General features: G+C 43.0%; 3 protein-coding genes across 4 annotated transcripts; 1 reads left to right on the top strand and 2 right to left on the bottom strand.

Annotated features, from left to right (window-relative positions):
- The first annotated feature begins 748 nt into the window (after window positions 1-748).
- On the top strand, window positions 749-7416 carry LOC311015898 (programmed cell death protein 10). Its single transcript, XM_084013341.1, has 8 exons — window positions 749-871; window positions 2172-2392; window positions 2737-2790; window positions 4838-4955; window positions 5157-5283; window positions 5595-5673; window positions 5771-5853; window positions 6572-7416. The coding sequence occupies exons 2-8, from the start codon at window positions 2303-2305 to the stop codon at window positions 6651-6653; spliced, it is 633 nt and encodes a 210-aa protein (XP_083869467.1). The 5' UTR covers window positions 749-871; window positions 2172-2302; the 3' UTR covers window positions 6654-7416.
- Window positions 7417-9575: 2159 nt separating this feature from the next.
- On the bottom strand, window positions 9576-16919 carry LOC311015794 (uncharacterized protein). Its single transcript, XM_084013234.1, has 5 exons — window positions 15053-16919; window positions 12156-12780; window positions 11555-11885; window positions 11255-11430; window positions 9576-10760 (listed from the first exon to the last, which is right to left on the bottom strand). The coding sequence occupies exons 2-5, from the start codon at window positions 12755-12757 to the stop codon at window positions 10529-10531; spliced, it is 1341 nt and encodes a 446-aa protein (XP_083869360.1). The 5' UTR covers window positions 12758-12780; window positions 15053-16919; the 3' UTR covers window positions 9576-10528.
- A 1796-nt stretch (window positions 16920-18715) lies between these two features.
- On the bottom strand, window positions 18716-27591 carry LOC311015800 (uncharacterized protein). 2 transcript variants are annotated; one of them, XM_084013241.1, is made up of 6 exons: window positions 27483-27591; window positions 25681-25839; window positions 22116-22740; window positions 20905-21235; window positions 19808-19983; window positions 18724-19728 (listed from the first exon to the last, which is right to left on the bottom strand). In XM_084013241.1, exons 3-6 carry the CDS (start codon window positions 22715-22717, stop codon window positions 19491-19493), a joined length of 1347 nt encoding a protein of 448 aa, XP_083869367.1. In that variant the 5' UTR covers window positions 22718-22740; window positions 25681-25839; window positions 27483-27591; the 3' UTR covers window positions 18724-19490. The 2 variants fall into 2 exon arrangements, with proteins under 2 accessions (XP_083869368.1, XP_083869367.1); XM_084013242.1 differs by lacking the exons at window positions 19808-19983; window positions 27483-27591 and having other exon boundaries at window positions 18716-19728; window positions 25681-26676.
- Between the last annotated feature and the right edge of the window lie 269 nt (window positions 27592-27860).

Genomic DNA, 27860 nt, shown 5'->3' with positions numbered 1-27860 from the left:
TTCCCCCTCACATTCACACCTACGGGCAATTTAGAGTCATCAATGAACCTATTCCCATCCTGCATGTCTTTGGACTGTGGGAGGAAGCCGGAGAACCCGGAGAGAACCCACGCTTACACGGGAGAACATGCAAACTCCACACAGAAGGAACCCGGACCCGACCCGGGAATCGAACCCAGGACCCTCTTGCTGTGAGGGGAGAGTCTCCCCAAGTAAATGAGTGACCCATTTGTTGGTCTAATCTAGAGCTGCAACGATATTTTAATTATATATTATCATTATCTCGTGTTGAATTTCTTGTTAAACAGATTAATATTTTGATTTATGAAATGAAAGAAAATGTGTGAAAAAATGACCCCCAAAATACTATCATAATAATAATAATATAAGATAAACAAAATGACACGCTGAAAACAGAATATTTGTGATGTTTGCTTGAAAAAATAAAGATAAATCAATATTTTCCTTGAGTAGTTTAGCATAATATTCACCATAATATTTTCAGAAATAATTTATTCCCTGGGTAATAATAATAATTCCTTAAAATTAATATGAGATCAATAGAACAACAGACGTTTTACAAAATACATGTTACCTACAAAAATGGATATCTTTTATCTTTTTTATTCAATGGACTGTATTAAAACTTCCACAAAGTAATACAAAAAAAGATGCAATAACAGAAATGTCACTATTTCTATGACGTCCGTCCATCCGCCCTCTGATTGGAGGACGTGTGTTTACGTAGCAACGGTCCGGAAGGTGTCGCACAGGCCAGTCCTAAAAACTTCCGCCTTAACTTGTAAAGAAAACATAGCAGCTAAAAGGCCATCGACGGCGTAACCGACCCATTTAAGAAGTCAGACCACAGGTAGATACAAGTACACATTTGACACGCATATACCGACTTCCACGAATGTCCTTAAGCAGTTTTTTGACGCGTTTTAGCCCACCACCAAATAGAAATCTCCTCTTCGCTGTAGCTAGCACGTAAGCTACGCTGTTAACTGCTAGCGGTTCGCTACCATCGATTTGGTCGGCCAAAGGCCTCAATTGGGTGTCTTTGCGGCTAGATGGCGATCAGCTGGTCACTGCGCCTAGTCAGTTATCGTTCTGGATATTGATTTGATAAGACAATAAAACGCCAGACGTCAGTTAACGGCACGTTGTTGACTTTGTTAGCTATGTCTAGGTAGCCGTCTTGCAGTTACCTGGGGCTGACTGCATCCAGCTTGCTAGTCAATTTAGCCTGCCAGTTAGCCGGCTATCGCGTCAGATACCGTGGCTAACAAACTGTAATCTTACTGTATATCTTATTGGGCAAGTCGTTGATGGCAGACGTGGTTAGCAAAACTAGCAGAACACCAACATGTTTACTATTTAGTTAACGTTAGCAAACAACTACAAACTGAGCTGCACTGTCAAGCATTTCTCTTGTTTCTTTACTTAATATATTCAACTAGACAGGAAGGGGCACTTGTTTGTGGAGACTGTGCCTTCTTCCTGAACATTTACATTACCACACATTTAAGTTACTGTTTGGTCACATTGGCCTTGCTGTCACCATTCAGGTAACGTTATCTGTGCCACTCCCCTAAAACGACCACTAATTCACGTTTTCCTGCTCAGTGCATCAGTGTCATTGAATATGTTTGCTGATAACTAACAATACATTGCAGTAAACGCTATAAATTATATATTTGACATGATACAGATTCCGGGTTTGTCCATCAGACAATGTTGACATGTGTATAACTGTATAATATCCTGCCTGGTACATACACATCCTTTTTTTTTTTGTCTCCCAATGCCAATTCCAGTGCCTAATCTCATATCTGAAAATACCAGCTGATACCAGAGCTTTCACAACTTTAAAATCTTAATACCGCACTGCGAGGAACTAATTGAAATGGAATTTTTTTGGGGCAAGCAACATGAGGCCAGGGATTGATGTGCCACTGACCGAATGAATGTAACTGATAGTCGATATTATGAATGTATTAATGACATCGCAGAAGCAGCTGTATTTGATCGGTCGCCTCATAGCCAGACCAGGACCCGATCCGTCGGAATCAGCGCCCACACTGATACAGTGGATCAGATCTGCGCATTCCCAAATACTCAAACTCAACTCAGTCTTGTGCTTTTCTTTCCATTTCTCAACCCCCCAGACACGTGTCACTCTGGAGCTTGTGTGGTTTTCAGAGTGTGTGTGAGTGTGAGTGGGCGAGTGCATGTGTGAGTGTGTGTGAGCTGCAGTTTCCTCCTCACCTTTTCATCGAGAGCTGCTCCTCCCTGGAGGATGACAATGGAGGAGATGAAGAATGAAGCGGAGACAAACTCCATGGTATCCATGACGCTGTACGCAGTGATGTACCCAGTTTTTAATGAGGTAAATCACCTAATGCTCAGTCACCTTTAGTTAATTAGAATGTTATTTAAAAAAATGTGATAGACAGAGTTATTACATTTGTATTGGACTGATGACATTTTGGGGGGGGGGGGGGGGGGGGACACAACTAAAAGTGAAATTGGAGCATAATGCTGAATATGCTGTATAATGTTACAGTGGTATTTCTAAATTATTTTCTAAAAGGGTAATGATATGGTTGCAGACCTGCTAAATCCAAAAAGCGATGCCAACTTCCGTAAAAAAAAACTCCAGGGATTGGATTTATTAATGTGTGTTCTCTCTCTCTCTCTCTCTCTCTCTTTCTCTCTTTTTTTAAAAATTAGCTGGAGAGGATCAACCTATCAGCAGCTCAGACGCTCAGAGCAGCCTTCATAAAGGTACGACTATGTCTGGATCAGATGACCTAAGACGCAAAAATGCGATATCATGACTCTCACGGGCCTCCACAACTTCTCGTCATCATACAATTGGTTGACATTTAGGCTGCATCCCAGTTTCCCCATTCTTGTTTTTTTTTTTTAAATACATTGGGGTTAGATTGTATTTGATAAACTTACTAATATTCTGCCAATATGTTAGTTCCTTCTCAGCGGATACAGACAGGAACATGTCTACATATTGGCTGTGACTGTGGTCCAGACTGTAACTTGGACATTACAAATTTTACCCAATGCAATATTTTATACTGAATTAAAACATGTAGTACAATGACAACCAATAGCCACATTATTCCATGGAATGTAGAGTGTGTTTTACGTTTAGTGGTACTACTACATTCATGGAAACCTCCAAATAATTATTACATCTGATTGATTCTGTCTGTTATTATAAAGTAGTTTTTTTCACCAAAGTAAGTGCTACGACTTTGGAACACTTAATGGATGCAATTAATTAGGAATACAACTAGCAATTATTCTTATTTTTGATCGTTTTGCTGATTATTTTCTTGATTCATTGTTTTAACTATGAATTGGCATAAATAGAGAAAATCACCCATTATAAATTCTAAGAACGCAATGTGATCTTATTAGACGTCTTGTTTTCTCTGACAAACGATCCAGAACCAAAATACTTTCATTTTGCTAACATTAAAGAGACAAAAGCAAGAAATCCTCACGTTTTAAAAGCTGGAATCAGATAATCTTAGGCATTTTTGATTGAGAAATTACTAAACTGATTACCGGTAATTGATTATCTAAAAACATACCCATTCATTTCTTTCACAAACACCACAACAGTTTCGGCCCCCTTTGACTTTCTGCACTTTGTTTCTTGTGCAACGAGGGATTATTTACATCAGCAAGGTAACCAATTTTGGTTATACAGTGCCTCCAGTTTAAAGTTTATATCACCTGGCAAAACCGACAGCAGGTTTACAATGGGGGATTATCTGGCATTTTATCTGACAGTGCTCATTGTCTCATTGGAGATATGTTGCACAATCTTGCCACGATGAGCCATCTTAACCCTTATTTTGAGGATTACAATGTTATCATATCCAAATAGACTGTAGATGTCAGGAGCCAATAAACCACACCCAAGTTGTATAAAAACTGTAGCTTTTCTTGTTACGTCTTCTTCTATTTTCTCTCACTGGTAGCAGCCACACTGTTGCTGCTGATTCACCAGCTAAACAGAATGAGAAATCATCAATCATTTTACAATCATCAACCAACCTCCAACTGAGGAATTCTGTTATCATATCACCTCCTTGTTTGTCTCATGCCTTCTTAGTCAGGTCAATACAGAAGACGTGTGTGGACATTGTCCTTTTTCTTGAGTTAAAGGGGACATTTGTGAAGCAGAATCTATATTTCAGTGCAGCTCAAGCCTTTAGTGACATTTTAAATGAATAATAATATATCTTTCTTCATATTATATTATCAATAGAGCATCAAAGGTGCTGATATTCAGACTGGTGTTGTGATCCTGATTGTAGTCATCAGAAAGAGACTTTTCTGTCTCCACTGCCGTGATTGGACTGGAATAATAAAAACACCATAGATTACCTCCGCGCTGCTGCTGCTGATGAGCAGCTGTGTTCGCCACGAGCACGGATGAAATATTAATGAAGGAGAAGCAGCTTTGCCGTTATCCAAACCAAAGGGAGACGTTACACCTTACAGCTGTGACATTTGTGAGCCTTTTGTTCACTTGTCACACTGATTGGCGTCTCTGCTTCTGCCGCTGCTCCTCGGCGGCCCGTAATGCAAGGTCGAATTATTCAGGCGGAGAGCCTTTGTGCATTAGCCTGAACTGCTCACAGCGGGCATCTAACATTTAGTAAAGTTCGAGCTTTGTTCTCTGCAGCTCCTCTCGCCTTTGACGGAGAAGAATTACTCTTCTGTGGCATATTTTTCCTCTCGTATACGAATTGCTATCTACTCGTTCTAATCCCGCTTGCCTAATTTCTTATTTTCTCAGGCGGAACGGGAGAACCCTGGCCTGACTCAGGACATCATAATGAAGATCTTGGAGAAGAAGAACGTCCAAATCAACTTCACCGAGTCTCTACTGCGCATGGCGGCTGATGACGTGGAAGGTGCGTATGTGACAGAAAGAGGTATCGTGGTGGGAAAAGCCTCCATTTGAGACCGAGAGGCAGGTTTGTAGGTGGTGCAGCTGTGTGTCCAGTCCTCTCTCCAGTTGTCCTCTCCTCACTCCACCGGCTTGTTTGTTTTGTGTATTTGTTCATTTATATAAATCAGCTTGAGAATGTGCTGACCACCCATTCTCCCTGCAGAGTTCATGATTGACCGGCCTGAGCAGGAGTTCCAGGACCTCAATGAGAAAGCCAGAGCTCTGAAACACATCCTCAGCAAAATCCCTGATGAGATCAATGACAGAGTACGCTTCCTACAGACTATCAAGTGAGAGCGAGCGCAGACACACACACACACACACACACACACACACACACACCATGCGGTTGCACCATGTTAAGAAATAAACGCGTCAATTTACACATTACAAATGAACGCTGATCTGCCACACTGCATTGGAAGTCCAGAGGTCATTGTTGGGGATAGTACAGATAACACAGGACCGTCCTTTTATACAATTGTTAATTCATTGTTGACCGCCTGTTACATCACCGAGATTGACTGTTATACCTCTGGGTTGCACTTGTGTTGTGAAATCATGTGACATCCTCTCTTGCGTTGCCGTTGGTTTCCTACAGAGACATAGCCAGCGCCATAAAAGAGCTCCTGGACACAGTCAACAACGTCATTAAGAAATATCAGTACCAGAATCGCAGAGTGAGTAACAAGGACATAAAAAAAAAACCAGACCTGCGTACGCTCCTCACATTTCCCTTGATTCTTAATCCCTCTGTTTACTTTCTTGTTCGCTAAGGCTCTGGAGCACCAGAAAAAGGAGTTTGTGAAATACTCCAAAAGTTTCAGCGACACCCTCAAAACATACTTCAAAGACGGAAAGTAAGTGTAACTTAACATAACATGCTGTATGTGGATGTCAGGAGTGTTTCTAGACACACATGTTGCTGGTTTATTTCTCGGTCAGTTGATATGATGACTATATTAATTCATATCGGATTTCCCAAGAGGGGAATTTTTTCCTATTTTTGATAGGAATCGTGGGAACAGCTGGTCTCCTAGCAACCTCACAATGGGAACAAGAATTAATGTTTTGCCTTTTGACACAGCCAGGCTAGCCGTTTCCGCTGTTTCCAGTGTTTGTGTTTTCTGGTGGTAGTTTCATATGAAGCAGACAAACATTAATCTTTTCCCCCCATAATGAAGCAAAAATGCAAATTTCCAAAAACGTTGAACTATTCCCAAACATTTGCTGGTTACAAACACTCATATATGCCCACATGCTTTCTTTTCATACATCCTGTATAATGTTGTTGCTAACTAACCAATAAACTGAGGTAAACTGGGCAGCATAAAGATAGTTTCATCATGCTTATCTCCTCATGGTTGTCTACATTGTATCCTCCATTATATCGAGAACCTTGTAAGGAGAAGCAAGGACCCAATTGTCTGCAGTGACTCAGCAGCTCCTTTCTTGGTTGAAACGGATGTCTTTGCACCACATTTCTGTGTGCTAAGTCATTGTTTACCATTTGTTTAATCAGCATCTGTTAGCTTTTCCAGTCTTGTGTTCTCAAGTTTAAACTTTGTGTGTCCCCAGGGCAATAAACGTCTTCATCAGTGCAAACCGGCTCATCCACCAAACCAACCTCATACTGCAGACCTTCAAAACCGTTGCCTAGCCCTCAAGAGACCACAGAGGTCCCCCCCCCCCCCTTGTCCTGTGGGGGGGAACGACTGCTAGGATGGTGGAAGCTTGAAGAGCGCCTGACCCATATATGTAAATTAGAAAGAGTTGATTTTAGGGTTGGGGGTCGATTCCATTGGAGTCGATATTCTAGATTCCAGTTCAAGGGACTGAAAAGTGCCATTTGTCTTTTCAATGAGGATTTTCCAGTCTTGAAATGGATCTGAATGGGCCCAAAGTCTTGGTTGATTTGATTTTATTTGGACCGTTTTAATTTATAACCCTGGTCTTGTTGGGAGTAGGTGAGGCGAGGTGTTTATTAAAGACTAATTGCCATTTTTTTTTCTAATATATTCATGTTGATCATTTTTACTTTTAGCTTTTCAAATCATGGCAACACATCTCAGACCACATTCAGTGTCTCAGTCGTCCGTACTGGTTTTTCTCGTCTCGGCTCCCACACGTCATTTTGCCATTGGTCTGTACGCGCAGGATCTAGCTGCGGAGAGCGGAGAGGAAGCGGTGGTTGACATATTACCATGGCAGACTCCAGATATCGTTTCTCTTTATTATCAGAAGACAGAAAGCCAAATGACTTCCAGCACAGCGTGCGCCTTACCAAGTCCTGTAACATTCCTTCCTCTCAGTGTAATGAAGTGGAGCCAGTCCCTGCTGTTGGGGGATGTAGGGAGAGAAATGAACGTTCTGTATTTAACTGATATCTGGTTGCAAATGTTCAATAAATAGTTTCCAAATGATGATGTTTCTTTAAATGTGTCCCGAGTCCCAATATGTGTGGGTTAAAAATGTTCGAAAGGTCGCCGACTTTGATTCGATGAGCATGCACATCCTCACCAGCAGATGCTTCCTAACTGTACTGGGTCATTTCCTTGACAGCACTTTCGTGGGCTGAAAGAGTGTCTTTTAGTTCCTCGGAGCACTGGGAACAATAACATTTCCAGCGTTGCCTGGAAACAATGTAGCAGAGAACTTCAGAGGGTGGGGGGCTCCGGAATAGGTGGGTCTGCATCCTCTTCCTGCTGCCTGCTGGTTGGACTGTAAAAACCTCTAATTTCTAACAATATACAGGACTGTCTCAGAAAATTAGAATATTGTGATAAAGTTCTTTACTTTCTGTAATGCAATTAAAAAAACAAAAATGTCATACATTCTGGATTCATTACACATCAACTGAACTATTTCAAGCCTTTTATTATTTGAATATTGCTGATTTTGGCTTACAGCTTAAGAAAACTCAAAAATCCTATCTCAAAAAATTAGAATACTTCCTCAGACCAAGTAAAAAAATAATTTTATAACAGCAAAACTAAATCAAATATTTGAAAATGTCCATTGATGCACTCAGTACTTGGTTGGGAATCCTTTTGCACGGATTACTGCATCAATCCGGCGTGGCATGGAGGCAATCAGCCTGTGGCATTGCTGAGGTGTTATTGATGCCCAGGATGCTTCGATAGCGGCCTTCAGCTCATTTGCATTTGTAGGTCTGGTGTCTTTCATCTTCTTCTTAACTATACCCCACAAATTCTCGATGGGGTTCAGGTCAGGGGAATTAGCAGGCCAATCAAGGACAGTGATGCCATGGTCAGTGCACCAGTTACTGGTGGTTTTGGCACTGTGGGCAGGTGCCAGATCATGCTGGAAAATGAAATCCTCATCTCCATAGAGCTTTTCAGCAGATGGAAGCATGTAGTGCTCTAAAATCTCTTGGTACACAGTTGCATTTACTCTGGACTTGATGAAACACAGTGGACCAACACCAGCAGCTGACATGGCTCCCCAAACCATTGCTGACTGTGGGAACTTCACACTGGATTTCAAGCAACTTGGATTTTGCTCCTCTCCAGCCTTTCTCCAGACTCTGGCGCCTTGACTTCCAAATGAAATGCAAAACTTGCTTTCGTCTGAAAAGAGGACTTTGGACCACTCTGCAACTGTCCAGTGCTTCTTTTCCATAGCCCAAGTCAGACGCTTCTTCCGTTGTCTTGAGTTCAGAAGTGGCTTGACCATGGGAATACGGCTATTGTAGCCCATTTCCCGGACACGTCTGTGAACTGTGGCTTTTGATACCTGGACTCCAGCTTCAGCCCACTGTCTTTGAAGCTCCCCCAAATTCTGGAAGCGGCTCTTCTTCACAATTTTGTTAAGGCTGCGGTCATCTCTCTTGGTTGTGCAGCGTTTCCGGCCACATTTTTCCCTTCCAACAGACTTTTTGTGGATATGCTTTGAAACTGCACTCTGTGAACAGCCTGCTCTTTGAGAAATTTCTTTTTGTGTCTTACCCTCCTGATGGAGGGTATCAATGATGGTCCTCTGGACAGCAGTCAGATCAGCAGTCTTCCCCATACTTGTGATTTAGTTTACTGAACCAAGCTGAGTGTTTTTAAGGCTCAGGAAACCCTCGCAGGTGTTTCGAGTTAATTAGATGATTCAGGTGATTAGTTGAATAGCCTACTTGTATACTTTTTCATGATATTCTAATATTTTGAGATAGGATTTTTGAGTTTTCTTAAGCTGTAAGCCAAATTCAGCAATATTAAAATAATAAAAGGCTTTAAATAGTTCAGTTGATGTGTAATGAATCCAGAATGTATGACATTTTTGTTTTTTTAATTGCATTACAGAAAGTAAAGAACTTTATCACAATATTCTAATTTTCTGAGACAGTCCTGTATATAGGGGGGGGTAATAATCAAGTGAAGTCCTTTCTTGTGCTGTATTTGAGTTACTAGTACTAGTACTGTACTGTGTTACAATCTGCCACCAGCATCTATAACTCTTGCAACCGTAGTTGCAGTGGTAACCGAGAAGCTGATAAGACCGGTTCCTCGCTGCGGGAATGTTGTGCGATCAGATATTTAATGACTCACTCTGTTGGGGTTTTTTTTCTCCTTAAGAGTCATGCAAATAAAATAATTGTACGTCACAGTAAAGTCACTTCTTTGTGTTTGCACAATGTTCATAGCATGAGCAATTATTTACTTTAGAACCGTTTTATTTCACAGAGTCAATAATAGCTTAAAACACACGAAGTGTTAAGATAAAAAAAAAAAAAAAAGACAGGTCTGGCCGGGCGCTTACATTAACAATGACAAATGAATCCACTTTGTTTTAATTGTGTAACTCTACCCGGACGTCGGGTTCAACCTTCCTTTTTTGTTACAATAGTAGCTATGACGACTGATAAACAAAGGACTGAAGAAGACAGAGGATGTTTCACACCCTTTAAATCAAACTTTGCACTTGACAAGACAATAAAAGAGATTTCTTTATGTTTCACGTAGGATGCCTAAATTAATAATCAACACAGGATAAGAGTTAAGACAAACCGGCGGATGACATTTTCAAGATTCCTATCTGTCAATTTAGCAATGAAAGGCACTTGAGATGCCGGTCACCAGTTCGACTGCACCTGTTTTCGACAGAGCAGTTTAAAAAATTATAAAAAAATGTAATTGATGTTTGCACACCATGAGGATTCTCTTAGCTCAAACATCCCGGAGATGCCATGTAAGAGAAGAGGTTAACAACTGAACAGAGACAAACCCAGTCATTGAATGTACGGAATGCCGTCGCTCAGCCTAGATTCTTGTTTCCTTGTTTATGCTCCTTTGAATATTCGAACATCAGAAGATCAGATCAGCAGGTTTGGGTGACTGTAACTGCTAAAATCAGTTCTCGTAAAACTCATAAAAAACAGTGCATCTACAGTTCTACAAAGAGAGCATTCTTTACAGATTAATAAATAAGCAGCAGTGCAGTTCTTGGCAGTGGCAGCAGCGTTTTTGACAGTATGGCTCTCAATTGCAAAATGAAAAAAGGCAACATTTCAAATAAAAGGCAGTGCCATCAGCTCTGCCCCTCTGAGCGCAGCAGCCCCACTCTCCTCAGTACTCGGTCCACATTGGGGATCAGTTTTTCCTGGAAGTCCCACAGTCGCTTGTCCACGCGGAGCTGCCCCAGAGTCAGTGAGCCCCGCAGAGGCACGCGCACGTGAACGATCCGGCAAACGTCCATCGGAACCTTGACGCACTTTCCGGAATTCTTGATGACTTCGTGCACGGAGGTCCGCTGCACCAACCTGCGACACATATACGACTATATTAGGCAACCTTGTTCCAAACGAGATCCGCCAATCAGTAGCACCAGAAGGCAACACAGGAAACACATTCTTATACATTCTAAATCGATCTGTAGTCCAAACATGGGAATAGACACAATAAAAAGGGAATTCTTCAGCATGAAAGGGTTAAAGGGATACTTCACCAGTGGAAACATGAATCTGTATTGAAAGTGGGTCATATATGAAGTCGAAATGTAAAATAACTTCTGAACTTGGTGCCTTCTTGACCGAGAAAAGGCAAGACAGTGACTTTTTGGTGCAAATTGGTGACGTAGTCCTTTAAAGACGCCACCATTCAAAGTAATCCTACTGTATTTGTTTTTCTGTGCCATATCAATCATCAAATTGAATAAATAATACAGTGTATTAAAAAAAAAAGACCCGTAGCCAAATGCATTATTTAAATCATCGTGTGCGTTTGTGCTGAATGAGGAACAACAGAGTCGGCCTACCTTGGCTGGACTATCATCTTGTGCGGGTGGTATATATTTCTGTCGGGGTCCTCCCTGTAGACGTGCTCCAGAATGTTCACGCCCGGCACCCCGTTCCACTGAGGCAGGTGAAACCTCCCGCTTGGCTCAAAATGTTTCTTGGGGAAGATATGGTTCTCAATGAGATACACCCCTGTCTGCAGAATGTCATGCAGCGTAGAAAAGATAGGAGAGAGAATAAAAAAATATGAATGAAAATCAAATGTGATCCTATAGGTTTTGGCTTTTTTATTTTTAAATAAACGTCCAAAGGAGCCCTACGTCGGGATGCTGCTGTTGGAGCGCGTCCATCAGAGACATCAGGTCGTTGTATCGGTACGGCATTATGATCTCATCGATGTCGTTCAGCAGGACGTAGCGCGAGCGCTCCATGGATCTGTAGATGCACTCGTTGAGCGTAGTCAGCTGGCCAAAGTAGTGCACGTCCCCCCCGCTCTCCGAGAAGCGCCAGCCCCGAGACGGATTCAGATGCTGGTCGATGTTCCAGGGAACCATCTCCACGAAGCCCTCTTGGCTGTAGCTCTGCAGCAGGCGGTTGAGGTCCGACCCACAGCTGGTGTTGTAGATCACCACCCTGTCTACACCCAGTAACCTGGAGCAAAGTGGGTAAACGATTGGTTCAGCCAAATTACAGAAACCCTGCTTAAAAGCAAACTTCATGGCTAGCTGGGAGTGGGTTGCACGGTGGTGTAATGGTCGCCTCACAGTGAGAGGACCATGCTATGGAACAAATAAACCATCTGGATGACTAGATCTCATTATATATTATAGTCTATGTGACGGTCACAGCTCACTGTATCTCAAAGCTTTAAAATAGCCCATGCTAAGCGATGACATGGGGGTTTGTGTTGCTGTTGCTGACCTGTACATCTCCAGGGTCTGTGCAAACTGAAGCACGTTGTTGTAGTCTCCGAACAGGTTGGAGATGCAGACCGTGAAGTTAAACTGGAACCGTCTCTCCCCCTTCCCCCTGCTCTTCTGGTTTCTAATAGGAAGCCAAGTCTGGTTAAAAACCCTCCCTCTGCTCTCAGTCAGGAGAGTGACATGTGAAGCGTTGCAGTTTTCAGGAATCTGACACATGACATCCGTAGTGGTGTAGGGAAAACCAAAGTTGTCCGAGTGTTGGGAAATTGTCGCCGGAGGTGTTGTTCTCCATAACTGGCCCGCACAGCAGAAAACACAGTAAAGGGGTTGGATGGAGTCTTTCTTAAATATGCCAATGATGCGTATATCCAAGCCGGTCACTCTCTGGTCCATGTAGGCGGACACCAGCAAGTGCTTGGTATTGTGGAGGGGGGTGATGGTGCGCTCGGAGATCCGCAAAGGGCATGCGTCCGGGGGTGCATGCGGCTTTGGGACGCCCCTGTAGGTCCCGGTTGTTCTCACAGAGATGCAGACGATGAAGATGAGGGTGGCAATGAAGAGGAGAGATAACTTCCCCTTTAATTCTTTGGCCTTGTCCATCTGCTCACAGACGGCGTCCCGACCTGAAGCAGAAATAGGAAGGACAGTTCAGACAGGAACAAGCAGAATAAAGCTGGGCTGTGTTTCCAACATTTTATTATCTGTTGATTTCCTCTCTTTGTGGTTACGCTGCTTCGACACTCAGTCATTGCTCAGTGCAATGAAGCCCAATAAAACAATGCAATGCAAATCCTTTTACCTTGGGAAGTTCACTATGATGAGTTATTGTTGCCAGAGAGATGTTGAATCAACAGTTAGGTCCTTTTAATCTCATGTTGCTCTGTACTATATGGTCATTTCAGGGCTTATAATGACCTTAAGATGATTTATTAAGCTAAATTACCTTTAAAACTTACCCAAAACCACATCGGTCGCGATAAACAGCACACACTGTTCGAGCGTAATGCTCCCGACAACAATGCTACGCCGACGCTGAGCTGGGGATATATACGCCGCTGCTGTGGAGAAAAACTGGCGTGAGGTCTGACACCAAGCTGCTTTACTGGATTATTAACGAGGGGTATTAAGTACAGCATACAGCTTGCTGCGGCCACACATCTAGTCTTCCGGAAGGGAGTAGAATAATAGGAAAGGGTCGTTTTTTGTCTTGCATTGTGTCTTATGTTACACTCATGAACGGGTTGCGTAATGTGATCGACTCCAAACACCGTCTCCCAACAAAGCAGGTATAAATTCCCGGAGGGACGGATACTGAATCTATGGCAAATATTGCTAAAGGAACAACTGTTTGAACACTTCAGGGAAAAGAAAAGAAAAAGGAACCTGTGTGCACACCTGCACAGGTTTTTATATATATATATATATATATATATATATATATATATATATAGTAGTGCACTAACACCTTTAAATCATGTTTTTTCCCCCCCGTGATACAGATAAGATAAGATGATTTTTGCTGCCAGGTGTTTCCTTGAGACATACCTGACCAACCTTGAACAAAAAGGCAGGGCAGCCTGGCAAACAAACCGTATGTTAAAATGTAACCATGCCACATTTCCTGAGATGCCAAATTTGCACCAGATTCATTGTAACATCATGCAAAGTCCTCTTCCTCTCCGCTCCTGTGAGGTGCTTTTTCTTATTAACCTGAAAAGTGTATGCACCCTTGACTGGTGCCTGGATGTTACAGATAAGTCGTGAAAAAGCAAACACATCCACACTGGCAATTAAAAAAAGAAAAAGTCAATTTCCAATAAAACGAGTGTGGAAATACTGATAACAGGGCGATAACAGTAAAGCTCAGAGTTGGAAATTCTCCAACAACCTACAGTTCAAAACAGGAATGCAATGAATTCATTCCCGTTTAAACAGTAATTTATTAACAGTCATAAGCTACATTCTTAAGCTTCTGGGCAGAAATTTCACATGTGCACGTTCAAAAATCACTAATTTCCCAGTAAATGTGCTGGATGAGGAAGTTCTCCTTCTCGTAAGCAAGTCGGCCGCAATCAAATGATGAAATACCGGCTTCAAACTGAGCCCTTAACACTGAACTAGGGATGTGACAATCTGAGTGAACCAAATTACGTGGCAGATATTCAAATCCCTCACACATGCATGAAAAACCCCAACAAGTTTCCAAAACGTAGAACAATTATGTTCCGCAGCTGCTTGGCACCAACCCTCCATCTTAACATTGCTAAAGAGCGTTGTCGTTTGCAACCCGAGGAGACGTGTGGTCATAAACCACAAGCAACAGTCTTAAAAGACGTGTAATAGGAGAACGTCCAGTACATAACCATAATGGAAGGCCTATCATATGAAACCACCTGTCCGGAACAACACATATTTGCATTGTGAAACAATGAATTGAATTCATGTTTCATGTGGACAGCTGTAGTGTAGCGATGGCTGCTCAGTAATATTGCAGTACATTATTATTTTAGAAGGACTAAATATAACAGCAGGCAGTGGTGGGAAGTACATTTACTCAAGTAATTAAGTGGAATTTGGAGGTACCACACTTTAAATAGTAGTCTAGTAGTCACTTTTCAAGACTCGACATAGAAAACATAAAATATCCATCAAATATGTTACAGATTGAACTACAAAAAAGTAGGCCTATATCGATATGTCGCATAAATACACCCATAATTAGAGTAACAGTGGCAGTAGCACTTTTACTCTTCGAATTTGAAATACATTGTGTTGCTGATACTTTGGCACAAGTAAACTGTCGCCACATCACTGCCAAGAAATACTCGAAATACTGGAATAAATACTTCGTAGCTCTTTCTTATAAGCTGCAAACCCAATGAGAATTGAACTCACCCGAGGCTGAAGTTCGGTCTTCCCGAAGAAGTGGACCTGTCTGTCGCTTTCCTCTTTTCCGCAGGTGCCACTTGAGCCGCGCGCGCTCTCCGTCTGCCCCTCCACGTCCGCTCCCTCGCCTTCTATTCCAGCATCATTCGTCCCCGTGTGTTTGCGTCGCTTCGCCGTTATAAGATACAATAATTAAAAACACCAGTCAAACGCACAGAAAAGCAACGGGGCGACGTCGGCTGGGTGGCGATTACGCGCTATAGCTGTGCCCACAGCTGCTCCCACGACGCGTGCGCTCGCATGTGGTCCGCGCGCGCGCGGACTTCACGTAGCGAACGAGACTAGTCATCAAACAACGGTGCAAACGGCGTGGCGTTCAGGGCGATGAAATGCATTATAAAGTCATTGGAGTGAGTCATGTCCTGCGAGATTAGTCCACTTAAGTGCGGGCAGCAAGACTCTGTCGGTTTCAGAAGTGCGTGTGCGTGTGCGTGCGTGTGTGTGTGTGTGTGTGTGAGAGAGAGAGAGAGAGAGAGAGAGAGAGAGAGAGAGAGAGAGAGAGAGAGAGAGAGAGAATACGCATACAGTATATAGGTGGTATATTATTCTTTTACATAAATGCATTTAATTTAGCAATAATACGTCCATATATATTATATTTGGTTATCGTGCCACATAAACAATAGCATAATTATTCAGTGGTCTTTCCATTTTTTTTTTTTTTTTTGCTTCTCCACAGGGGAGGCCACAAGGGCAAAAACACTACAAAAAAAGGAACAGAAAAATCAAATACAAAAACAGAACTCACAAACAGTAATCCAACAAGTAAAACATTACCCATTTTGCTATGCCGTACATGCCGCGTTACAGCAAAAAGCAATGTATTCCAGTAATTACATTGATTTTACAGTGGTGGAGTGGAGGGTATACGCAGGGGTGTACCCACCTCTTTTCTGGCGGTTTACAGTATACCCACCTATCAGCCAGAAAGCCATTGGAATATATAGGAGAGTATGTTCACCTCTGTACCCTACCCATCTACCTAGCAGTACACCCACCTCATCAACTACCCCCACACCACTGCTTTGTAATGTGTTACTCCCAACACTGATAATGGTCCACACAATCAGGCGTTGTGCTTTATAAATACATTTTACTTCCTTACTTATATCTGAAACTTAATTCTCACATTCCATTCACTCTTCATTTCGTGCAAGTACTGACAGGTTCCTCTGGGGTGGCCCTTCCTACTTTTTTGTGTTTAAATAACAGATGTGGAGATATGGGGGGGTTTAGCTCAGGAGGTAGAGCGGGTTGGCTGGCAACCGCAAGATTGCTGGTTCGATCCCCGGCTCGTTCCCCGGCTCCTCCGAGCTGAATGCCTGGTGTCCCTGAGCAAGACACCTCACCCTAATTGCTCCTGACGAGCTGGCTGTCGCCCTTGACTCCGCCGTCGGTGTGTGAATGTGTGCATGAATGTTAGTCATTGCTGTAAAGCGCTTTGGATAAAAGCGCTATATAAATGAGGATCATTTAGGGCCCCCAGACTAAGTTCGCCTTAGGCCCCCAAATTGCTAAATCCGCCACTGTGCACAATGACTACTCTTACTAAGTAAATAGCCTGGATTAAATTGTGATCCATCGTGACTGTTTCCCTGGAGACTAGTTGACAAGCAACATGCACACATGCAAACTTTTGTTTGAGCGTCCGGGAAATGAGTTGTTATGCGAGCAGCACAAACATGCATGAGCCAGGAAAGGAATCACTAGAAGCTTCAGCATAAATTCTACGGATGTGATCGGAAACTTTACGCCACATCTTTGACCAGCAACAGTTTAAAGTGTATAAAGCTATAAAACAACACACAGACCAGTGAGTAACACATCCATTCCTTCGTCTCACCGCAGCTTGACGACTACACCGGTCAAGTGTTAGATCCTCCAGGTTGTCATACCTGTCGAGGCTGAGGTGACGCAGTGAGTTGATCAGTTTGACGAGCTTCAGCTTGCTTGATCTCACTCGTCTGACTACCTGTGTGATCAGGCACATGCATTCCACTGGATGTGTGAATGCATGTGGCATCATTTTTCCTTGGAGCTCCAGCTTGGCACCAGGTAGGCCAAGTTACCTGGAGGAGTGTTTGAAGAGGCATTATGAATACATGTGGCTGTCTTTTGAAAGTCCATTATGAGCACATTTCTATTTTTAATGGGTTTTCAAAATAGTTTGGCACATTTTTTGTACAATAAAAAAATGGCAGTGATACTAATATCTACTACATGCTTTAAACTGTCTGAATAAATACCATCGTACCTCACTTTAATATTTTAACCCCAATTCAATTTGCTACTAAGATGACTTTAACACTTAGCTGTAAACAACATGGATGGATCCAGATACAGTAAGGTTACTGCTCTGCCGCTATATTGTGTTCATCAGATCCACCTGTCGCTCCTCCACAGTCCAAATATGGTCACTTCCTTTCACCAGTTGTTGTTTCTCTGTAATTGCTGGAATTCCAACTAAAAGTTAAAAGGTGATAATAGTTCAATGTTGTCTCAACAACCTTTTGCAGTACGCAGCCATGGTAATATTCATATTTGGATAGTTGTTGTTGTAATTAAGAGTAGTCATTTTCCACCAGCAGATGTCGCCACAGACAAAACATTGCCCAGCATTCTTGTAAATATGGCAAGGTTTGCCTGTCTTTGTGACACCTGTGACCCATTTGAAAGCCATCTCTTAAAGGCAGAGTATGTCATTTTGAAAAACCACAAAGTCTTTGACGATGCACACATCACAATTTTTTTTTTATGTCGCAGCATTTTATTTATTAATTGCTATTGGTAGGTGTTACGGCCACTGTTTGTTTGTTGCTGCCTTCTTGTTTCCCCTCTGTTATGTGCAGGTGCGAGTCATTAACAGGTCATCGTTATCCCGCCTCTGCCAACCGGCTTTCACCAATCACCTCATCAGTTTCCAGCCAGGGGAGGCCTGCCACATGCATAAAAGCCTGTTTAACTTGTCACCCGCTCTCTCTCCTTTTTGTCCTGTTTGTGGACTGGTTTGGCTGTGCAATGCTTAGAGCCTTTTTTTTTGTATACATCTCCAAGAGTGATACATATAGTGTCCCCTAGTTTTCCTTTCTCCCCCTGCTTGCACCAATTGTGACCCCCATTGTTAGTTCCCCCATGTTTTGTTGTCTTTGTGGTTACCTTGCGGCCTTGGGACAGGTAAGACAGAGGCCTCTATACATTCACACGTAGTGTCTTCTTTGTTTAGTAACACTAGGCTAGGAGTGTTGCTACCCGCTGTACTTTTGGCTTGGTTTAGTTAGGTTAGCGGACGTGTGGTCCACCGTGTTAGCTGTTAGCTTAGCTTGTTTTGTTGGGTTCTTTTCTTTAGCAACACTCAAGTCCCAAGGCCCGCTGGTTTTGTCGTATGTTACTGTTGTGTTTTGTAATTAGCCGCATTAGCCGCATTAAACCTATGTTCAACCTTATCCGTTGCTGTTGTCATTCCTTTATTGTTTCACTCACCAATTGTTCCTTCATCTACACCCATAACCCGGTTAATTTTAACATCAGTTACCTCCCCCGCTACCCCTAGACAGTGGGAGTTGTAACAGTAGGCCTATATGCTACGAGGATTTAGATAGATAGATAGATAATTTATTGATCCCGAAGGAAATTCAAGCATCCAGTAGCAATAACATACATAGAACATACATTAAACATACATTAGAATCTATACAAAGGGTATATAAAATAATATAATTTCAAGTAATAAGTCTTTCTGAATAGAAAGACTTATTACCCCCCCCCCCCCCCCCCCCCAGACAATATAATCAAACAAGGCAAAGAAAATACATAACATTAATGAAAAGAAAGTTTGATTATTGATGTCAGGTGTGGTTGAACAGGGCTGCACGGTGGTGTAGGTATGTCACCTCACAGCGAGAGGGTCCCGGGTTCGATTCCTGGGTAGGGTCTGGGATAGGTTAATTGATGACTCTGGAATTGCCCGTACGCGTGAATGTCATTCTCTACATGTCGGCCCTGCGATGGACTGGCGACCTGTCCAGGTCCCTGCCTTGCGTGACCCTGAATAGATGATGGATGGATGGTGTGGTTGAACATAATATATGTATTGCTTAGACAGTACTTTTGCAGCAATTCCCATTAGTTTGTCATCCGACATAATAAATAATAATAATAAAACTTCATTATTTCCCATTTTTATCCTGCAGACATTTCAAAACAGATGTTATTTGGAGATAATTTAGGAATTCAGAATTATTCATCCCAAACTGTGTTTTCAATACATTGAAAGACATATTTCCACTTTTGGTCACATATTGAAACTTCCACTAAACTTGATTTCAAATCATCACATCCGTGATATGCGTCCTGTGTATAGTTTGACTTGAAGTTTGGAACCGTCCCATCACCGTGCATCGGAACTATGCGATGTCAGCAGCCCCGCTCTCCTCAGCACCATGCTCACACTGGGGCGCAGTTTGCCCGCAAAGTCCCACAGCCGCCTGTCCAAGTGGATCTCGTCCGGCGGCGGCTTTCTCTGGGGAGTGGTCGGGGAGTGAATGATCAGACACACGTCCGGGGGAACCATGTACGTCGTTCCAAACATCTTGAGTATTCCATGTACCGAGGTCTGCTCCACTGTCCTGTGACACAGAGCATTCAGTTCATAATATGCGTTAGCCTGGAGGAAAAGTGTATCAAATTCACTCATAGTCAGCCTACCTTGGTTGAACTATCATCTTGCGGGGGTGGAATACGTTTTTTTCGGGGTCTATCCTGTAGATACGCTGCAGGAGATTAAAACCCGGCACCCCTTTCCATTGAGGCAGAAGACCCCATTTGCTTTCATTAAAGGGTCTCACTGGAAATACATGGCTGTCAATGTGGAACATCCCCGCCTGCAGAAAGTGAGGCACAGAAGTTGGAAAGACAATAAACGATAAATGCAGTGGCGTGCACAGGTAGACACTAGGTGGTGCTAAAGCACCTGCCCTTGCACTCTGGACCAAGCAAGTGCCCTTTTGAAAGTTCGTTTTTTTCACACAAAGAAACACGAGACAATCCGGTCAATTTTCAAAATAAAAGCAGTGTGAACGCGCCTCAGTTGCCAAGCTGCAACTTGAATTTATTTGTCTCTGTTGTGAAGTAGCCGGTCTCAACGCCACACAGCTGGGTATAAATTATCAGCTGCTCACAAGCTAGACGCTACCCAAAATCAGTAATAGATATGACGTGATGATGACCACTGGTAGAGTTTGTCATTGGTATCCTACAGCATGTGAATCTATCTGTATACTTACTTAAGATGAATATTTAGTAGGCTATTGTGTAGGTTTACATTAGGCTAGGCCTACATAATTAACACTTGCAGTAATGTATTTGCTAAATGACAAACAGGCAATACCCGATTGCCTGCAGAAAAAGTAGCCCTGTGCCTTGTTGAAATATAACCAAACAGTCTTATTCATATGAATAAGACTGTTTGGTCTCTTTTTATTTACCAATTGCAGCATAATGCCTAGAAAGGAGAGGATAAGAAGGGAAAAAGAAAGGGAGCTACAGCAGGCAGCCCAGGGGAGCAGCTCTGTGGGAAATAAAACAATAGCATATAACGTTCAACATGTGCCTGTAATGTTTATTTATTTTTTAAATCTCACACTGCTATAATAAGTCAGCCGTCAGTTCTACATGCCGCATAAAGTGCCCTTATTTTTCACTGAGCACCTGCCCCCCAAAATGTCTGTGCACGCCACTGGATAAATGTGACTAATAAGTTTCACTGAACGTTGCTCTGAAATGCACAGAAAAAGGAGCCCTACGTCGGGATGCTGCTGTTGGAGCGCGTCCATCAGAGACATCAGGTCGTTGTATCGGTACGGCATTATGATCTCATCGATGTCGTTCAGCAGGACGTAGCGCGAGCGCTCCATGGATCTGTAGATGCACTCGTTGAGGGCGGTCAGCTGGCCGAAGTAGTGCACGTCCCCCCCGCTCTCCGAGAAGCTCCAGCCACTAGATGGCTTCAGATGCTGCTTGATGTTCCAGGGAACCATCTCCACGAAGCCCTCTTGGCTGTAGCTCTGCAGCAGGCGGTTGAGGTCCGAACCGCAGCTGGTGTTGTAGATCACCACCCTGCCTACACCCAGTAACCTGGAGCAAGGGAAAGGTTTCATTCTCTGGTATGTTGTAGGTTTTTTTTTCATTAAATGTTTTACTTTTTTAATTTGTGTGAAGTGAAAGTAGCTCATATTATTAATGCAATATTTCTTTTTCACTAGCAAAACGGAACTGGTCATCACAATGCTGTGGAGAAGTCGCCAACTTCTGCTTGCACTGGCCGGAACCACAAGTTGGTCATCCCAGTTTCCCAGCTTCTATTGTTTTAGAAGTTGAGACCTGATGTCAGCAATAATTCTTTGTGTTGATTTTAATAAAACTCACTTTTTCAACAAACTAGACATGATTTTTGCATAAATGCTAGCAAAGGTTGTCGAGATGTTGTCAGAATCATGTTAAGTTGCAAACTCCAACATCTTGTCTGCTTTGTCATACGTGAGTTCAAGCACGGCGGTTCTTTGGACAGAGCCAGGCTTGCAGTTTCCCCTGTTTGCTCTAAACTAAGCTAAGCTAAGCTAAGCTAAGCTAAGCTAAGCTAAACTAAGCTAAGCTAACAGAGCCCTGGCTGTATCCTTATATTTCTTATGTATGTATTCTCTGTACTGCAAAAAAAAAAAAAGAAGCATGTAAGCAACAAGTGATAACACAACTTTTCCCCCTTCTTCATTTCCATTGGCCTTCTTCTACAACATAACATATCTTGTTATACACCACATTCACCATGGTGATGCAGCCCGCCCTACCTTCCCTGCACCCAGAGCCTCCTATGTGCTCCAATACAAGAAATGATCACAGTAACAGAGACACATGTATAACGTGATGCAATCCAGAGGTGCTGCAATAAATTTACACATCTTAAAATATCCTGTTGCAGCTAAATGATGACATGGGAGTATGTGTTGCTGTTGCTGACCTGTATATCTCCAGGGTCTGTGCAACCTGAAGCACGTTGTTGTAGTCTCCAAACATGCAGGAGATGCAGACCGTCAAGTTAAACTGGAACCGTCTCTCCCCCTTCCCGTTGCTCTTCTGGTTTCTAATAGGAAGCCAAGTCTGGTTAAAAACCCTCCCTCTGCTCTCAGTCAGGAGAGTGACATGTGAAGCGTTGCAGTTTTCAGGAATCTGACACATGACATCCGTAGTGGTGTAGGGAAAACCAAAGTGGTCCGAGTGTTGTAAAATTGTCGCCGGAGGTGTTGTTCTCCATAACTGGCCCGCACAGCAGAAAAGACAGTAAAGGGGTTGGATGGAGTCCCTCTTAAATATGCCAATGATGCGTATATCCAAGCCGGTCACTCTCTGGTCCATGAAGGCGGACACCAGCAAGTGCTTGGTATTGTTGAGGGGAGTGATGGTGCGCTCGGAGATCCGCAAAGGGCATGCGTCCGGGGGTGCATGCGGCTGTGGGACGGCCCTGTAGGTCCCGGTTGTTCTCACAGAGATGCAGACGATGAAGATGAGGGTGGCAATGAAGAGGAGAGATAACATCCCCTTTAATTCTTTGGTCTTGTCCATCTGCTCACAGACGGCGTCCCGACCTGAAGCAGAAATAGGAAGGACAGTTCAGACAGGAACAAGCACAATAAAGCTGGGCTGTGTTTCCAAAAGGCACCCTTTGTCAACATTTTATTATCTGTTAATTTCCTCTCTTTGTTGTTACGCTGCTTCGACACTCAGTCATTACTCAGTGCAATGAAGCCCAATAAAACAATGCAATGCAAATCCTTTTACCTTGGGAAGTTCACTATGTTGAGTTCTTGTTGCCAGAGAGATGTTGAATCAACAGTTAGGTCCTTTTAATCTCATGTTGCTCTGTACTATATGGTCATTTCAGGGCTTATAATGACCTTAAGATGATTTATTAAGCTAAATTACCTTTAAAACGTACCCAAAACCACATCAATTTACGATAAACAGCACATACTGGATTCTTAAGGAGGGGTATTAAATACAGCATACAGCTTGCTGCGGCCACACATCTAGTCTTCCGGAAGGGAGTAGAATAATTAAAATTTTTGTCTTGCATTGTGTCTCATGTTACAATCACGAACGGGTTGCGTAATGTGATCGACTTTGCTGCCAGGGGTTTCTTTGAGACATACCAGTGACCAACCTTGAACAAAAAGGCAGGGCAGCCTGGCAAACAAACCGTATGTTAAAATGTAACCATGCCACATTTCCTGAGATGCCAAATTTGCACCAGATTCATTGTAACATCATGCAAAGTCCTCTTCCTCTCCACTCCTGTGAGGTGCTATTTCTTATTAACCTGAAAAGTGTATGCACCCTTGACTGGTGCCTGGATGTTACAGATAAGTTGTGAAAAAGCAAACACATCCACACTGGCAATTAAAAAAAGAAAAAGTCAATTTCCAATAAAACGAGTGTGGAATTACTGATAACAGGGCGATAACAGTAAAGCTCAGAGTTGGCCTGCACATTAGGAGTATCAAGTTGTATTTTTCCCCATTACGCCGGCCCAGAAATTCTCCAACAACCTACAGTTCAAAACAGGTATGAATTAATTCCCGTTTAAACAGTAATTTATTAACAGTCATAAGCTACATTCTTCCACTTCTGGGCAGAAATTTCACATGCGCACGTTCAAAAATCACTAATTTCCCAGTAAATGTGCTGGATGAGGAAGTTCTCCTTCTCGTAAGCAAGTCGGCCGCAATCAAATGATGAAATACCGGCTTCAAACTGAGCCCTTAACACTGAACTAGGGATGTGACGCTCGAAGCTGATGTTTCGAAACAGTGTCGAGCTTCCGGAACGCAAGTGTTTCGGACAGTGTTTCGAAATGTGGTTCAAAACGCCCTTGTCACGTGACCACAATCTGTTTTCCACAGGTAGCGCTTGCCGCGCGAGGCAATTGCCTAATTAAACAGCTGGTTAATCTACACTCAACAAAAATATAAACGCAACACTTTTGTTTTTGCTCCCATTTTTCATGAGATGGACTTAAAGATCTAAAATTCATTCCAGATACACAATATTACCATTTCTCTCAAACATTGTTCACAAATCTGTCTAAATGTGTGATAGTGAGCACTTCTGCTTTGCTGAGATAATCCATCCCACCTCACAGGTGTGCCACATCAAGATGCTGATCTGACATCATGATTAGTGCACAGGTGTACCTTATACTGCCCACAATAAAAGGCCACTCTGAAATGTGCAGTTTTGTCTCACAGCAAAATGCCACAGATGCCACAAGCATTGAGGGAGCGTGCAATTGGCATGCTGACAGCAGGAATGTCAACCAGATCTGTTGCTCGTGCATTGAATGTTCATTTCTCCACCATAAGCCGTCTCCAAAGGCGTTTCAGAGAATATGGCAGTACATCCAACCGACCTCACAACCGCAGACCACACCAGTGTGCCGACGTCGAAGTGCTTCCAGTTGTTATTCCGCCATACTATATAGTTATCCTTGTTATCCGCTTAGAAAAATTGGCATGTTTCATTTTGTGTAACCAAACTTGGGTCGTGTAACTACTCACGTAACCGTATTTAAATAGGGACAACGTGGAAGTGCTTGGTCGCTTCTAACTTCACCCCCCTTTGGATCCTAAGGACAAGCTACATGCTAGCAAATTAGCGCTGCGCGGAGTGCGCGCAAGAGCCATTGAGTGCACGCACAGAGGAGAGGGAGGTATGTATCACCTCGTCTAAGATCAGAGCAGAACATAGTTCAGTATGGAAATGCGGTGGTGTTTTCCTTTAACATTGCAGCTAAAGAGCGTTGTCGTTTGCAGCCCGAGGAGACGTGTGGTCATAAACCACAAGAAACAGTCTTAAAAGTCTGTTTCCTGTTGGTTCAGAAAGAACAACTGCTGGAGGAAGTTGATGTCTGATTGATAAAAACAATCAATGTGACAACATCAATGTGAGCCTGAGTGTTGGGGCAGTGTTCTTGTGATAGGAGAACGTCCAGTACATAACCATAATGGAAGGCCTATCATGAAACCACCTGTCCATAGTGGAACAACACATATTTGCATTGTTAAAGAATGAATTGAATTCATGTTTCATGTGGACAGCTGTAGTGTAGCGATGGCTGCTCAGTAATATTGCAGTACATTATTTTTAGAAGGACTAAATATAACAGCAGGCAGTGGTGGGAAGTACATTTACTCAAGTAATTAAGTGGAATTTGGAGGTACCACACTTTAAATAGTAGTCTAGTAGTCACTTGTCAAGACTCGACATAGAAAACATAAAATATCCATCAAATATGTTACAGATTAAACTACAAAAAAAGTAGGCCTATATCGATATTTCGCATAAATACACCCATAATTAGAGTAACAGTGGCAGTAGCACTTTTACTCTTCGAATTTGAAATACATTGTGTTGCTGATAGTTTGTCACAAGTAAACTGTCGCCACATCACTGCCAAGAAATACTCGAAATACTGGAATAAATACTAGCTCTTTCTTATAAGCTGCAAACCCAATGAGAATTGAACTCACCCGAGGCTGAAGTTCGGTCTTCCCGAAGAAGTGGACCTGTCTGTCGCTTTCCTCTTTTCCGCAGGTGCCACTTGAGCCGCGCGCGCTCTCCGTCTGCCCCTCCAAGTCCGCTCCCTCGCCTTCTATTCCAGCATCATTCGTCCCCGTGTGTTTGGGTCGCTTCGCCGTTATAAGATACAATAATTAAAAACACCAGTCAAACGCACAGAAAAGCAACGGGGCGACGTCGGCTGGGTGGCGATTACGCGCTATAGCTGTGCCCACAGCTGCCCCCACGACGCGTGCGCTCGCATGTGGAACGCGCGCGCGCGGACTTCACGTAGCGAACGAGACTAGTCATCAAACAACGGCGTGGCGTTCAGGGCGATGAAATGCATTATAAAGTCATTGGAGTGAGTCATGTCCTGCGAGATTAGTCCACTTAAGTGCGGGCAGCAAGACTCTGTCGGTTTCAGAAGTGCGTGTGCGTGTGCGTGTGCGAGAGAGAGAGAGAGAGAGAGAGAGAGAGAGCATACAGTATATAGGTGGTATATTATTCTTTTACATAAATGCATTTAATTTAGCAATAATACGTCCATATATATTATATTTGGTTATCGTGCCACATAAACAATAGCATAATTATTCAGTGGTCTTTCCATTTTTTTTTTTTTTTTTGCTTCTCCACAGGGGAGGCCACAAGGGCAAAAACACTACAAAAAAAGGAACAGAAAAATCAAATACAAAAACAGAACTCACAAACAGTAATCCAACAAGTAAAACATTACCCATTTTGCTATGCCGTACATGCCGCGTTACAGCAAAAAGCAATGTATTCCAGTAATTACATTGATTTTACAGTGGTGGAGTGGAGGGTATACGCAGGGGTGTACCCACCTCTTTTCTGGCGGTTTACAGTATACCCACCTATCAGCCAGAAAGCCATTGGAATATATAGGAGAGTATGTTCACCTCTGTACCCTACCCATCTACCTAGCAGTACACCCACCTCATCACCCACCTCATCAACTACCCCCACACCACTGCTTTGTAATGTGTTACTCCCAACACAATCAGGCGTTGTGCTTTATAAATACATTTTACTTCCTTACTTATACCTGAAACTTAATTCTCACATTCCATTCACTCTTCATTTCGTGCAAGTACTGACAGGTTCCTCTGGGGTGGCCCTTCCTACTTTTTTGTGTTTAAACAACAGATGTGGAGATATGGGGGGCGTGGGGGGTTTAGCTCAGGAGGTAGAGCGGGTTGGCTGGCAACCGCAAGATTGCTGGTTCGATCCCCGGCTCCTCCGAGCTGAAAGACTGGTGTCCCTGAGCAAGACACCTCAGCCTAATTGCTCCTGACGAGCTGGCTGTCGCCCTTGACTCCGCTGTCGGTGTGTGCATGAATGTTAGTCATTGCTGTAAAGCGCTATATAAATGAGGACCATTTAGGGCCCCCAGACTAAGTTCGCCTTAGGCCCCCAAATTGCTAAATCCGCCACTGTGCACAATGACTACTTTTACTAAGTAAACAGCCTGGATTAAATTGTGATCCATCGTGACTGTTTCCCTGGAGACTAGTTGACAAGCAACATGCACACATGCAAACTTTTGTTTGAGCGTCCGGGAAATGAGTTGTTATGCGAGCAGCACAAACATGCATGCGCCAGGAAAGGAATCACTAGAAGCCTCAGCATAAATTCTACGGATGTGATCGGAAACTTTACGCCACATCTTTGACCAGCAACAGTTTAAAGTGTATAAAGCTATAAAACAACACACAGACCAGTGAGTAACACATCCATTCCTTCGTCTCACCGCAGCTTGACGACTACACCGGTCAAGTGTTAGATCCTCCAGGTTGTCATACCTGTCGAGGCTGAGGTGACGCAGTGAGTTGATCAGTTTGACGAGCTTCAGCTTGCTTGATCTCACTCGTCTGACTACCTGTGTGATCAGGCACATGCATTCCACTGGATGTGTGAATGCATGTGGCATCATTTTTCCTTGGAGCTCCAGCTTGGCACCAGGTAGGCCAAGTTACCTGGAGGAGTGTTTGAAGAGGCATTATGAATACATGTGCCTGTATTTTGAAAGTCCATTATGAGCACTTTTCTATTTTTAATGGGTTTTCAAAAGAGTTTGGCACATTTTTTGTACAATAAAAAAATGGCAGTGATACTAATATCTACTACA

Source organism: Eutrigla gurnardus (genome assembly GCF_963514095.1).
Source record: "Eutrigla gurnardus genome assembly, chromosome: 7".
Taxonomy (NCBI): Eukaryota; Metazoa; Chordata; class Actinopteri; order Perciformes; family Triglidae; genus Eutrigla; species Eutrigla gurnardus.
The sequence above is the reverse complement of the archived record's forward strand: the minus strand, read 5'-3'. Positions and strand labels throughout refer to the sequence as shown.